General features: G+C 32.4%; 1 protein-coding gene across 3 annotated transcripts; it reads right to left on the bottom strand.

Moving 5' to 3' along the window:
* Positions 1–3,585: 3,585 nt before the first annotated feature.
* Positions 3,586–14,542, bottom strand: LOC124543383. 3 transcript variants are annotated; one of them, XM_047121595.1, is made up of 11 exons: positions 13,823–14,542; positions 13,420–13,598; positions 12,987–13,204; positions 12,582–12,790; positions 12,385–12,502; positions 12,099–12,316; positions 11,534–11,732; positions 9,912–9,995; positions 6,336–6,449; positions 5,392–5,580; positions 3,586–4,450 (listed from the first exon to the last, which is right to left on the bottom strand). In XM_047121595.1, the coding sequence occupies exons 1-11, from the start codon at positions 13,836–13,838 to the stop codon at positions 4,441–4,443; spliced, it is 1,554 nt and encodes a 517-aa protein (XP_046977551.1). In that variant the 5' UTR covers positions 13,839–14,542; the 3' UTR covers positions 3,586–4,440. The 3 variants fall into 3 exon arrangements, with proteins under 3 accessions (XP_046977551.1, XP_046977550.1, XP_046977553.1); XM_047121594.1 differs by having other exon boundaries at positions 13,420–13,539; XM_047121597.1 differs by lacking the exon at positions 9,912–9,995 and having other exon boundaries at positions 13,420–13,539; positions 13,823–14,540.
* Positions 14,543–14,573: the final 31 nt, after the last annotated feature.

Below are 14,573 nucleotides of genomic sequence, written 5' to 3'. Positions count from 1 at the left end.
ACTTAATTACGTGAGCTAACATAGCGTCTCTCAGCCTTGGTGTAGCGAATTTTATTATTATAGAACGCGGTCTTTTGTTGTTGTTATTAATTTTTGCAACTCTAGTGCATTGAACTATGTCGTCTTCCATGATGTTACACGACACTGTTTTGGCTATTTGCATTATAGTTGTTATCAAATTTTCATTCCTGTGTTCTGGTACTACTTACCAGTTCTGTTACCTGAACTTGGCTGACACGCTACCGCGTGTCGAAGTAATCTAACTTTAGGAATCATTAATTAATTTACGAAAATTCTTATTCATTATTTATTTTCTATGAAATCGAGGCAAAGACGAAAAGTTTATTCACACCAAATCTCGAAGATAATCGACCGATTTGACACTAATTTTATATATTCCTTGATCTTTGAAGTGCGGTGCGATAATCCTAATGGCAGTGCTGATTCCACGAGTGCATAATTTTATATTATTATCGATTTTTCGAATGGAAGTATAATGAGTACAATTATAAAGTCTACGATTATAAAGCCCGATGTGATGGTAATTTGTGTAACAACGAAGAGCATTCGTGTAATGAGCAATCATTATATCAGTGTCACGATATTAAACCGAGGCCGTGGATGGAGGGCACATGTCTCCTTCAAGTATTTTATTACAACGCACTTGTAACGATAGTATGCTTTGGAATGTTCGCGAACATGCATTTTGGCAGTACCAATCAAGTACTATACAGTACGATAGAAGCAGTGGTGGATTTAAAAAATTGCCGTTAGTAGTTTTTGCCACCCCTACTTTTTTTTGCAACATTTATGATTTGTGTTCTATGTATTCTCATTACATCGGTTTTTTCCGTTATTAGTATGAATATAAACTGGGTGATATTTCTGTCAATTACTAGATTACTTTTCCAACCCGCTATGTAGCGAGTTAGCGACGAATATACGGATTACGGACGTAATGTGGATGCATATAATTATATATATTTTTTTATTTCTGTATGATACTAACAAATTTGGTCTAAATTTGGCGCCCCTCTAAATCTGTCGCCCTAGGCTCCAGCCTACTTAAACTATTGGTAAATCCGCCACTGAATAGAAGTGGTAAATACTCTTCGTTCGACTACTCTTATATTTGTAATAAATTTTTATAAATAAAAAAAAACCGCCTTCAAAAATGAACTAAAAAGAAAAAAATAATCAGTTACATCCATAACCAATTTACGATTTTTTAATCACCTCTCAAAGTCGGTGCCTACATTGCTAATATAGGTACCTACATAATACACAATACATACATACAAAAACTAAATCTATTTATTGTATAGATGACACCATTAGACAAACCTTACTATCGATACAAATTAAATGATTTCAATATAGGAATTTATTTACTTTGTTGGCACCGACTTCAAAAGGTGATTAAAAAATCGTAAATTGGTTATGGATGTAACTGATTATTTTTTTCTTTTTAGTTCATTTTTGAAGGCGGTTTTTTTTTATTTATAAAAATTTATTTACTGCTTTTCAGTGTTGTTTTGCTATTTATAATTACAATTGGTAGTGTTTGTCATTCACTTTATTATACTCAGTACATTTCGGCTTTCGACTTTAACCCTTCGGGTGCCTGGTGGGTCTGACAGACCCGTCACTTCGAAAAATCAACGATAACTTTTAAATTTTTGGAGCAAAACTGCTGCACTCCTGAGTAGCTTCGCGATACAAACTAACGGCTATTTTGACTACTCTCCCGCTGTCCGCAATGTACACCCATCCGAACAACACGCATTTTGTGTGCGCTCGGGTCTCAGGGACCCGACCAGGCACGCGGTGTAACTTTTAATCTTTAAGCTATTATTTTTGTTTTGGCTCTTTAATTTATATTGGGTGGTAAATTATTTGTGGAAAAAATATGAATACAGTTATAATGACTGGGCAATTAATAAATGATGAAATTCGCCAAGCTTTAGAGAGAAATTTTGAAGAAAATGAAGATGAGGATGTAATTTTTGATGAAAGTGAATGTGAGTCAGACACATGATTCTGATGATGACAAGGAAGAAATAAAAGTCTATAACGAACCAAATAACAGTGATATCATATACACAACCAAATGAGAGTGATTTATATGTCCCAGACATTATGTAATTTTGGTCACAGATCAATATATAAAGCTATTATCAATATGTTGAGAATCCAGAAATAATATTATATATTATCAATATATAATATTATTTCTGGATTCTCAACACTACTGGCATAAACGCAAAAGTTAGTAATATGTTAAACAATTCTGATTCAATTACAACTTGAAGGAACTTTATAAAAAAAATGGGCATGGTATTGACTGCTCCACATCAGACTAAACGACGTAATAGTTGAAAGAAACAAAATCTTAAAAATACTTTACGTAAGAGAATCAGCTCTCATTTAGGGGAACCCTCAGAGCCACCACCCAAAAGACATGATGCTGGTAGAAAAATGTGTTGTTATGTATGTCCTAACCAAAAAGATCTCAAGTCTAAATACACCAGTGTCTCTTGCACAAGTCATATTTGCTTGGAACACGCAATTTTCGTTTGCGAAAATTGTCACATAAATACTGATTAGTTATAAGCAATACCTTTGTTACTTTTAGATCAAAATATAATAGTTTGTAAGTTGATTAACTAGTGCCTTAAATTAATGTGAAGTCTGATTATTGATCACAATTAAAAAGTTTAATATTGTTGATTTAAACATAAGTGTTTATTTTTATTACGTAAAATTAGAGTCTTTTTAATTTTTTTAATGTGACTTTGTAGAACAACTTTAGTTTCATTTTATTTTTAATTCATATAACTAAACAGCTCTAAAATAAATATAAACACATTATGTGGCGTGCTGACTAATGAAATAAGTAAAAAACAAGCATTTTGTTACCGGGTCCCACAGACCCACCAGGCACGCCATGTAAGTTTTACCCACCAGGCACCCGAAGGGTTAAACATAACCGAACGCCGTTTCAATACGATGTGGTCTGCAACTCAAATTAAGCGTTACCTAAGTTACAATAGCCTAATGTTAAGTGCTTATCGCCAATAAGACAATACCATTTTTTCCCGATGCAATGCCGTTAATCATTGAGGAGTTCTCCTGGTAGTCCACCATCAGCTAGACTTCATCATAGGCATGTGTACTAACATCAATTGCTTGACGACTATCTTAAAGAAATAGAACTAAACCCGTAAAATAGTTACTTACTAATAGGTTCTGATTACCAGTTGTGGTCTTCATCATCAGTTCCACTTCATCAAATGTCACTTTTCGTGAGCATATGACCAAGGCACTTCGAATAAAACCGAAATCACTATAGGTTTGCCTATAAAATTTGAGGAGTTCCCTCGATTTCTCCAGGATCCCATCATCAGATCCTGATCTCCTGACAATGGGACCACCTGTAAAACATGCCCTTTCAAACAAAAAAAGAATTGTCAAAATCGGCCCAGCCATCTTCGAGTAATTCGGTAACATACATAAAAAATAAAAAAAAAAAAAAAGGCCCCGACGAATTGAGAACCTCCTCCTTTTTTTGAAGTCGGTTAAAAACATATTTAATTACTGAGCTTACAAGCGAATGCTTTTGGTGAGATTTTCAAACGATTCTTGGGCGACGAATGCCATAATGCGACTCGATATAGATCACCGTAAGATTACAAAATTTGTTAGATTACAATCTGACGAGACTAAACTCATCAGGAAGAGCTTTCGATAGGTGGCAATTTGACGCGGGACAGATTGTTAATCTGACAATTAAACTTCGATAGATTACAATATAGCGAAAAATAATACGTTAAATTGCAATCATATTTCACAATTCACAATATTACAATATTTCTGGCCAGATTGTAATCTAACGAATTTTGTAATCTTACGGTGACATAGATTAATTACCAAAGATAAAAACTGCATATTTATTATTTCTGTCTGGTTTCTCTTTTAAATGATTCATTGATAGTATAAAGCCGGACCTTGAGGTTTATTTAAATTACTTATTCTAAATGTCAAAAATTCAATTTAAAATGACCAAAAACTTACTTTAACTTAAAAACTACTTAATTACATACAACCAAAAAAATACTGCTAATAAATAAAACTTACACTTAAAAAACAAATACTTTAACTATAACGAAATCAATATAAGCTGTAAGTTTAATACAAATATGTACTATAATAAATTACTTGGAAATAACATGAAACATCATTAAAATAAATAGATTACGTGTAATACTGCACTTTGTTTACATCTAAGATTAGAAAAGAGTAACTGTATAAGAGTATCTTGTTATACTATGAGATTCTTGTACTTTAAGTAACCGAACTAACATTAATTTACGAAAATATATTCTTACTAAATTCAATATTGGCGGCAAGTTGATTCTTCGCGAAGTATTCCCCGTTCCTTTACACGACTCTGAGAAAAGATTTTTTATAATTTTATGTTTCAATAATACAAAAATCGTATAGAACAGGCGTTTTTCAATTATTAATAAATCGAGCGTTTTATAATAATTATTAAGAATATATATTATAGTTATAAGGCTCGCAAGATCGGCAAGAAAAACGGCAAGTATTTTTATATAATAAACATATGTATATATCTAATTTTTTTAATCGTGGTTGCACTTTGTCTTCGTCAATGGTTCTACTAGCGTCCATTTGACACATTATTAGATTAGTTATAAGTTTCAAGCGAAATTATCGTTAGTATAATGTCTGTTTGTCAGTCAGTCATAAAAATAATGTCCACGACACGAATAACCTTTATGTAATATGTTAAAGAAATTAATACGTATATCTCATAGTACTTACAATTAATATTGATCAAAAACTGTTAGATCTAATCGCTAATGAAAGCGCGCCCTCTTTAAGTGAATCTAGGCGTGCATTAGTATGGGTGAGCAAATGACGCTAACTACGTACAAATGTTTTAGTGTGCGTGAAATGACTACGAGTACAGATAGCAAAAAAAATCGAAATTAGCTTATACTTTTTAAAAACTGATTTTTTTTAAAACACCAGTAATTTAACTAAGGAGATCTTATCCTTCGTAAGGGTAAATATCTACTAAATAACTATTTTTCAAACATTTATGTGAAAAAAATTATGTCAACCTACTTGAGCATGAACTATCCACTCCTTGAAATAATTTAACACATTTAAGAAGTTTTATTTTGGTTAAAAAATATTATCTAATCCAAGAACCTAAGCAAGGTAAGTAAGGTATATAATTCATCGGTCTGTGAATATAAAAGTTTTAACTAAACTATTGGGTATGATTTCGACAATGATGATCTTTTCGTATATGTATCAAATGAAGTGGTGATGTGACATAAATAAATTAATATTACTTACATTTTAGCTGACTTCTTGTTAACTTTCTGATATATTGATCCTTTAGCCAAGCCTGCAGGCCCCCTGGCGAGACCTAAGGAGCCGCGAGCAAGGGAAAACGTTTTCTCTTTCTGTTCTGGTCCATCTGCTTTTACGATCGGTCCACAACGAAGTTCCGGATTAGGACCGTTCCATGTCATATAGTCCTCCCTATTTTACGAAATCAATTTGAAAATGTCTATTTTTTATACGTGATCAACTGTCATTTGCTTTTAAATATTGGGCATTATATAAATATATAGAATATAGAGAAGTAGATAGATTTATTGAAGGCTTTTAAAAAGGTGCATTAAACGAAATCATAAAGTTAATTAAAAATAAATTCGCTACAATTAAAAAGAAAAGTTTATAAAGTAATAGTTATTTTTCAGTTATCTGTACAAACTCTTTTTGTTTATTAATAAATCAAATATTAATTGTAGAATCTACCGAAGTATCATAGCGATGAAAATCACGTTAAACAGCTTTGATTCATGAATATATACCGAAAATCGTAATGAAAAATACGTATGGTTGAAGAACTTGTTTTTCACAGACCATTCTTAAAAAAGTCCATGAGACTTGTTTTCAGTGTTACCCGCCTAAAGACGGGCTGTTAGAATAATATGAACTGAAAATCATGATAAGGTTGTATACCTTTAAATTGAGCGCAGTGTACATTGTAATAAATATTAAAAATGCGCCCCCCCACACACACACATTTATACACATTGTAATTATTAGTTCCGTCTATGACTTGGTACTGGTAATATTGCATGCTGGTGTTAGGTACCCTTTGTCTATTTCGACACCCCAGATAACGTATGCTAAATTTAATAATAGTTCGAGCAGCTAAGACACGAAAGCGAAACTAATAAATAAACTCGCTTTAGAACATATAATAATAGGTTTAGACAAATACTTACAAGAGTAGGCTGTCTTTTGGACCTTGCCGAAGAGATGCATTAGGTCCGCTGGTTTCTACTGTATATTGAGACTTATGCTTTGACTCGACATTGGTGCTTGATTTCAAAATAGGCCTGCAACATTAGCAGGATTATTAATACTATCAAACCAACAAATTAACAAACGTCAACCAAAACAAACTCACATATAGATCTTTACATAAGAAAATCTATACATCAATATTCTATATAAACAAAAATACAATTACACGATATATACATAGGAATATTAGGAAATAAATTATATTAACACTGCTAATAAAAACAATGATAATGAATGTGGTGACTGACCATTGCTAGTGATGTTTATTTTTCTACTTTCTAATAGTGCAAGACAAAAGACTAGTTATATATATCGTATTTAATGTGTTAATAGCTTAATAAATAACACTGTGAGAATTAATCAATTATTTTCGTTCTATAGGATTTATATACATAGTGTTCTAGTTTTATTTGGTTAATTGCTTGCACGTTAATGTATACTGTACGGCTACTTCTATAAAGGATAGAAGGTACTGGATATTCATATTGGGGTCTAGGTATTGTCAACTGTTAAATTGCTAATACAGAATACAGGTACTGTCAAATCAGATCTAGGACAAAATTAATGAGATCTAATACGGAGATACTCTACTAAGGAGAGGTCTAATACAAAATTAATGTATCCAAACAAATTCAAACATCAACTAGGACTAACTAGAACTAAAACATGTGTTAGCACGACACTAAAATATGTTTTTTATTCAACTATTTATTCACTTATAGTCTACTACAACCACAAGAGAAAAGAAAACAACATTTTACAGAAGAATAACGCGATATAATTTGTAGAGAGCTTGATTAATCTATGACATTCACAATGAATTTCAGAGATAATAACGTTTTGAACGACGAAACTGATTGGAATTTTGTTTTTTATTAAAGAGGACATAAGTACTTATGTGTTATAGAATTATTAATAACTGTGACCCGTCCCGGCTTCGCACGGGTGGCCGTAATGTCATTTTATATTTTTGTTGCCTTTTTCAGACATGTTTAATAATTGTAGTTCTATATTAAATTACTTACATAAAAACCTTAATAAATTATATACCTAAACTTTCCTCATGAAGCCCTCTGTTAGTGAAACTGCAAAAAAATCCGTTCAGTCGTTTCGAAGTTTATCGCGAACATACAGACAGAAAAATGCGGTTCATAAAAATATTAATCATTCCTCATATCACCCATACGTCACTAACGTTGATTTGACGTGAACGATGTAAGAACTAGCGCGCACTGGTAACTTTTGTCATGGTGACTGTTTCGTCACTTGTCAAGTCCGTGAATATGTACCGATGCAGACGCAAATGTCACGTCGTAGTGTGCGCGCACCTCCATACATATTCATGGACTCGACAAGAGTGACGAAACAGTCGCCGTGACAAAAGTTACCAGTGCGCGATAGTTCTAAGAGACGATTCATATTTTTCACTTTCATAAGATTAATTTCAGCTGGCCCAACCGCAGTCAACGTACTGATTTTTTATTTAAAAACGTGCGGATTCCGCATATTATATCCCAAAGAAAGGTCGAGTATGGCTGATTCAAAGCCCCAAGAGTTATCTCCAACTTAGCTACTAATATGCAAACCTCTGATATGTATTCCCGTCATCGATCTAAACTTTTGTAAAATTGTACATACGACGATTTTTCTTGTAAACAATTTAAGATTTTGCCATACAACACAACAACTTCAATGATAATGCATTATTAAAGAGAAAATCTTATGTTAATTAAATCAAACATTTTAAAGCGAAATCGTTTTAATAGTTTAATAAATCATGCACATTTCTCTACCCAATTCCATAGAAATTTCTAATAAATTTACTTACAGCCATAAATTTATTTTACGTTAATATTTCGAACAACTGCGGTTCTAAATAAAAAGATAGAATCTTCGATTTTCAAAATGGAAAAGAGTATAGAAAGAAATTATATAATCACACATATAACAACAATTTTAAACAAAAATTTATAACTCGTTACAATCATCTATAATTTGAAAATTAGGCTTTAACCAGTTTCTTAAATAAAAATGGTTGTATTAATATCATACGTCTTTATTATCATAGACCTTATTGAACTCTCTAGGGGGGTTCTCAGTTCCCCGGGAGTCCCCCCAGAATTTGGAATCCCGCATAAGCGGAGCGACCGTCTGGGCGCCCGGTAGCATGCTAAAGCGATCCCGTGGCGCCCGCTGAAACGACGAAAAGGGTACGGCTGAATTTTTAATGGGTATTCCGGTCCTGTATTCATTTTGGACACCGGCAAGTCGCACATACCCCCAAATTCCACGAGGGAAAAGCGCGTTACGCGTTATTCCAGCAAAAAAAAAACGAAAGACCTTAATGAACTATTCGTACTACGTAAGAGTTTACCAAAAGTATTGAACACGTAAATATTCCATGCAAACAATAGGATGCAGAGAAAGAAGTTAGATATTTACGAGGCGTAACTCTATCTATAAACTTCCACACATATGCACTACGTAACGTATGTAGGATTGCCGTTTAACATCCTGTTAACCTCTTTAACATCCCGATGTAAGTCTTAATGTTAAATCACAGGACACAACTTACCACCATGTGGAATTAAATCATTATAATTCTCATTTTTTGGACTAATTCCAAGTCAAAATATTTATTGAAATATAAAAACATCAAGCTATTTTATTTGTCAAAATACTTATAACCCATTCCGAAAAAAAGTCTCAATAAGTATAAGCGAACAGACAACTATAGAGATTATTGAAAGAAGGTGTTGCTTCTCTACGATACTAAAGTACTCCGTTCCGTTTTATGTGGGGTACTTCGAAATATTTAACACGAACACAACATGAACACAACAGATATATTACCTATAATCTCAGGGCCGGATTTAGGGGTGGGTATATGCCCTAGGGCAACCTTAAGGAAGAGACCATAGGGATAATAGATTCCGATGAGTTAAGAATTTAAATGTCTACAGTCAAATTATAAAAATAGTACTGGTTATTGTTTTCAAAGTAACCAATGATATTCCAATAAACAGGTATGTTATACCCATATTAAACAACAGAAAAAAGTGTACCGCGCCGGGGACCGTTTATTTTACATTTCTTTACAAGTAAAAAGGATAGCTTGATAGAAACAATAAGTAAAAGGGATAACTAGATGTTTTAATTACACAAAAACGTATTACCACATAATTATGATGTATTATAACGTATTACTGGCATAATTATGATGAAAACGACTAAAGGCAAACGTCCCAATTAGGACGTTTGCCTTTAGTCGTTTGCTAGTCTTCATTTTTTGCGCGTTAATGACATATCTGTTTACTAGAACATCATTAAAAGTAATTGATACAAAATGTATTATTGACAATACATTTGCACTAGGGCCTCAACATCTTTGTTGCCCCAGGGCCTCCAGACTTTTAAATCCGGTCCTGTATAATCTTCGTTTCAAAAACAAGCAAAAACAAACTCGTGTCGAGTGTAACCATGCACGCACGTACTTTAAATGCTCGGTCCACGTCTTGAGACGGCGCACGACGGGCGCGGCGGTCGGCCTCGACGGCTCCACCGGGCTGACGCACGCGCTGACGCGGAATGGTCGGGTGAGTATGAGTGATGTTGGTGGAATGAGATTGGTCATGACAATGAGAGATAGAAAATTATAATGATTAAAGGCTTTGATTAATTATTATCTGTGAAAGTCCCTAAGATTCCCCCCCTCCCCCCAAATTTCTCTGTGCGATTAGGGTAAGTTGGAGCAATATCAACAATGGGGTAAGATTGTACCCATCGAATTTCCGAATGTTGCGATCACTTTTTATATATTGTTTCTTCAGTAAGCAAAAGGCTGTTCCACGGAAAACTAAATCAATAAAAAGGTGCCCGAATAAATAGGATATTCGATCGGTACGAGTTTACCCCCAATACACAATGCATATAAATTCGTTGTCTTTTATATTACTGACAACTTTTTAGGATAATTAATATAAACATAGTTCTAAAGGGGAACTGTTTTCTTACTGTAGCCTATGATACATGGGTGGTTATCATTAATGTACATAGTACTTTATGGCACATTAGCTTTAAAAAAATATTTTTCTGCCAATATTACAGGTATTTATTTACTATGTTATTTTAGAATTGGTAGGTGAAAATAATATTTAAGATTTGCTGCAAAAAATCTACAAGATTGAGTATGGGGGACGTAGCTCTGACTTTCAGCAGACATATTTCATAAAAGTATTCAATAATAAAAAGTAATTCAACAACCAATCTCACCGTATAACATAATAACAGAAGAGCTGCACAAATATTTTTAAAATAAAAAATATTTTAACAATTAATTTAAAGTTATAAAATATTACACATAATTTCGAATAATTATGCTGCTCTTATAACATGAGAAGCTAAAAAGCAGAGGGGTCGAATAGCTTTAGATTACGATGCAGGCTATGTTATATGTTTACAGTTTGTATATAATACACTCACCTACAAAACTATAACCCATTTATGAACTTATATATATTTTTGGGTATATGTATATACAAAATAAAATATCACCAAAAAAAAAGCCATCGTTTATTGTAAAGATATGACCTTTTAATTATAATTATGTTATGTCATATTTAATTATTGTAATTAAAAGAAGTAAATTTATGCATAGCGGTAAATTTAAGAAGAAATTCTTTAAATAGGTGATTAATTTTGCAGGTCAGCGATTCCTTATATGCTAAAGTATATTCAAGTTAGTGTAATTTAAATTGTGTATAAAAAAGTAAAATTATCAAATACATTATAAATATAATTATGTGCGAGTGATGTAAATGCCAGTGTGGTGTAATATGTATGTATTATTAATATGTAAAATCGATTAATATTTTGCAGAAAAGTTCCATGCATAATAGGTATTATTTGTTATACATGGAAAAAACATTTTCTTAAGTTATTTTTTATTTTAATCAATGTGTATAAATATAAATGCATTCCAATTCCAAAAAATCTTGTTTTCAAAATTAAGCTTACGCTTAGTGTGGGTTCAATTAGTAATTTGTTAATCGGTGATGGTTTCTGTTTCTAATAACTATATTGGTAGAATATCACACCGAACAATATATTATCTTACCCTTTTTTCATATCCACAATATCAGGCCGCCTCATGTCCTTTAATTCAACAGGTCTTGTCGTCTTAGGCGTGTCTTCCTCTTGAACAACAGCATTTAAAATTTGCTCAGCTCGCTCCTCATTGAAGTCTACACTCTCTAGTGCTATAGATACAACTCTTTCTGCTACTTTGTCATACCTCTTCTGCAGTTTTTGTTTCACTGTAATCATAATTCAAAAAGAATTGCATTAATAATATACATAATAATTTATTGTTAGTCATCTAGACATATGTCATTTAGAGATCATTTATATTTCGTATATTAAACATGAAAATTTAATTTAATGCTTGTTAAAATTGTCAATGTACAAGTGAGGAAAAAACTGGTACAATGACAATTTTATCAACTCATTAACTTGATCCCCTATTTTACATTCTCCAGAGTTACAGTCGCTTACATCATATTAAATTTGATCAAAATCGGTTCAGTAGTTGGTGTAACGATTAATAAGTGATAGACAGATTACAATCGCATTTATAATAATAGTAGGGCTAAATTAATCCAAAAATAATATTATTCTCTTACATTCATTCTTTTCGTCTAAAGTTTTCATAATGACTACTTTTTTTGGAGGGGGTGGTGTCTCCTTCTCTTTCTTCTTTTGTTGATTAATTAAAGTTTCCTTCTTCGTAAATCCCATAGTAATAAGTTCTTCACTCGCCTTTTGCACATTGTTATCTTTATTGGCTAAGACATCGAGGATTAAGGTTTCTTCAGCCTTAGGAAAGACACTTTTCAAGTACCTGTAAGTGCGAAAAAAAAAAAATATGTAAACCAGAACATGGAATCAATTTTTTTATTAAACACTTACTTTAATTTCATTTTCGGAGACTGATGTCGTGGTGCTGACTGCACTGGACCATCCATTGATTTTACCGTAACGTAATAACTCGAAGCACCTGATGCCGGTCGTAATAACAATGGCGAACCTTGAACAAGGTTGCTCGGAAGTTATATTAGAATATATGGTAGTGTTAGAATTTTAATGATAATTAATCTACATCTTACCGTGAGGCGTTCCTGTCAATGGAGTTAAGTGATTGGAACTATGCATGGATCCCGAAACTCCTTTAGCCAATTGTAAGGCTGAATAAACACCCATAGCTCCTTTTTGTAAGCGTGTTGCAGAGGGTGACATGGTCAATGGACCAGGTGTTGTTATTGGATGCTTCTCTACTTGTAAAGCACTGATTACCACTGCTTCGCGATTGTAATACCTAAAAAAATAGTTGATAAAATCAGTAGAGTTCTATTTTTATATACCTTACTATATGTTAATCTTATTAAGATGATTTTTGTATATAAAAAAGTTCACATTAGGTACTTCTGAAAGAATTGCTGTGATTTATATATTTTTCCATTACTATTATTAGGGGTATGAGCTTGTTATCAGTTCATAATTCACATACTTACTTTTTCAATAAAATCTTGATGTGTGTTTCACTAACTGTTGGAAACATTGCACTAATTTTAGCTACTAAAGCATCTGTATCAGAATTCAGGGTGAGAGAGTCTTGGAATTTTTCATTAAGATGAGAAACTCGGCCCGGCAGGGGACTTCCTCGAGGTGTGAGGCAGAGAGCTCTCCCCAAGATAGGACTTTCACTTGGTGTTGCAAAGGCTCTTGAATCCTATAACATATAATAAAGGTTTAAAAAAAATTATATGCCGAAGGTAGATAGAAGGTAATGGTAGTTGTCTTCTGTTGTATATATAAATATGTGAGTACATCAGTATTATTTCCAAGATAAGTGACAAATACACCACTCAAACTTATGACAAAAATTTGACCAACTAAAATATTATACACCTTAAATTAAAAATACAAGCATAGTTTGATACTCACAATATGAGGCTTGAGTCCTTTTGGGTAAAACATTTGAGGGCTTTGTTGAGCTTGGAAGGCATGTTGTAGGCGTACGGGGGAGGGATATGGGTGAACATGGTAAGGCGAGCCATGTGCTGACTGTGCAATCCAATGGTACAGACATAGATAAACAAATCGCACTGAGATTGATATTCTGTCTGTAATAAATTTATATATACATACACATTTAAAGAACAAATCTAATTTGATATTTGTCACATAATAGTAGGAATTATATTATCAAGATTTAAATTTAATTATAGTACGATGCACATTAACTTAAATAATTGATATAGTTTAATTAACTTAGTTTTTATAATGAATACAAATATTTTTCAATGAGTTTTTTTGACTAATTTAAAAAAAAACATACATAACATACCTGTGGGTGAATACATTCTAATGCAATATGATGAGCAGCGTTTTGTATAGACCTTTGTTTAGATCGTATTTCTTCCATAATTTAAATCTTGTGTAAAACAATGCAAAAAAAACAAAAACACTAATATTTAAAGACAAGGATATAACACGCTTTGTGGATGACTTAAACTAATGAACAGTTAGGATAATCTATGCAAATAAAAATACAAATAATTTAATATTTCCCTCCTTTATTCTGAGTAGTGTTTGAAAGACAATTTAGACAACAACGGAAGCACTGTAACAAGAATATGAGGCAAAACTATAAAAGAGGATGTCACGTTACATGTCTTGTGTAAATGTTACCCGACTGGTGTTTTTGATTTAGTCGTATAATATTGCGTAACAGAAACAAAAAATCAATAAATTAAGGCAAGTGTACAAATGTAAACATGTAATAATATTGAATTTAAGATGGATAAAAAATAAAAAAGTATTCAAATAAATCCTCTCTGAGCGCGTTGGATAGATAGAAAATATAGCTAATAAGAACATTGATTGTTTAAAGCTAGCCTACACCGTTAGCAACCGGCCTTCTCTCCATGATCGTGATTGTTATCAAAGATTAGTTAATTTGGTAAATACCATATCGTTTGATTAAGCTTAAATACATTATTCTTTTATATTTTCAATTTATTAATATCTTTATCGCCTATTATACTTAGAAACACATTTCAAATGAAGAAAAAATAACAACGTAACAAATACATAAG

The sequence above is a fragment of the Vanessa cardui genome, chromosome Z (genome assembly GCF_905220365.1).
Source record: "Vanessa cardui chromosome Z, ilVanCard2.1, whole genome shotgun sequence".
Classification (NCBI taxonomy): domain Eukaryota; kingdom Metazoa; phylum Arthropoda; class Insecta; order Lepidoptera; family Nymphalidae; genus Vanessa; species Vanessa cardui.
This window is presented reverse-complemented; position numbering and strand designations above follow the sequence as displayed.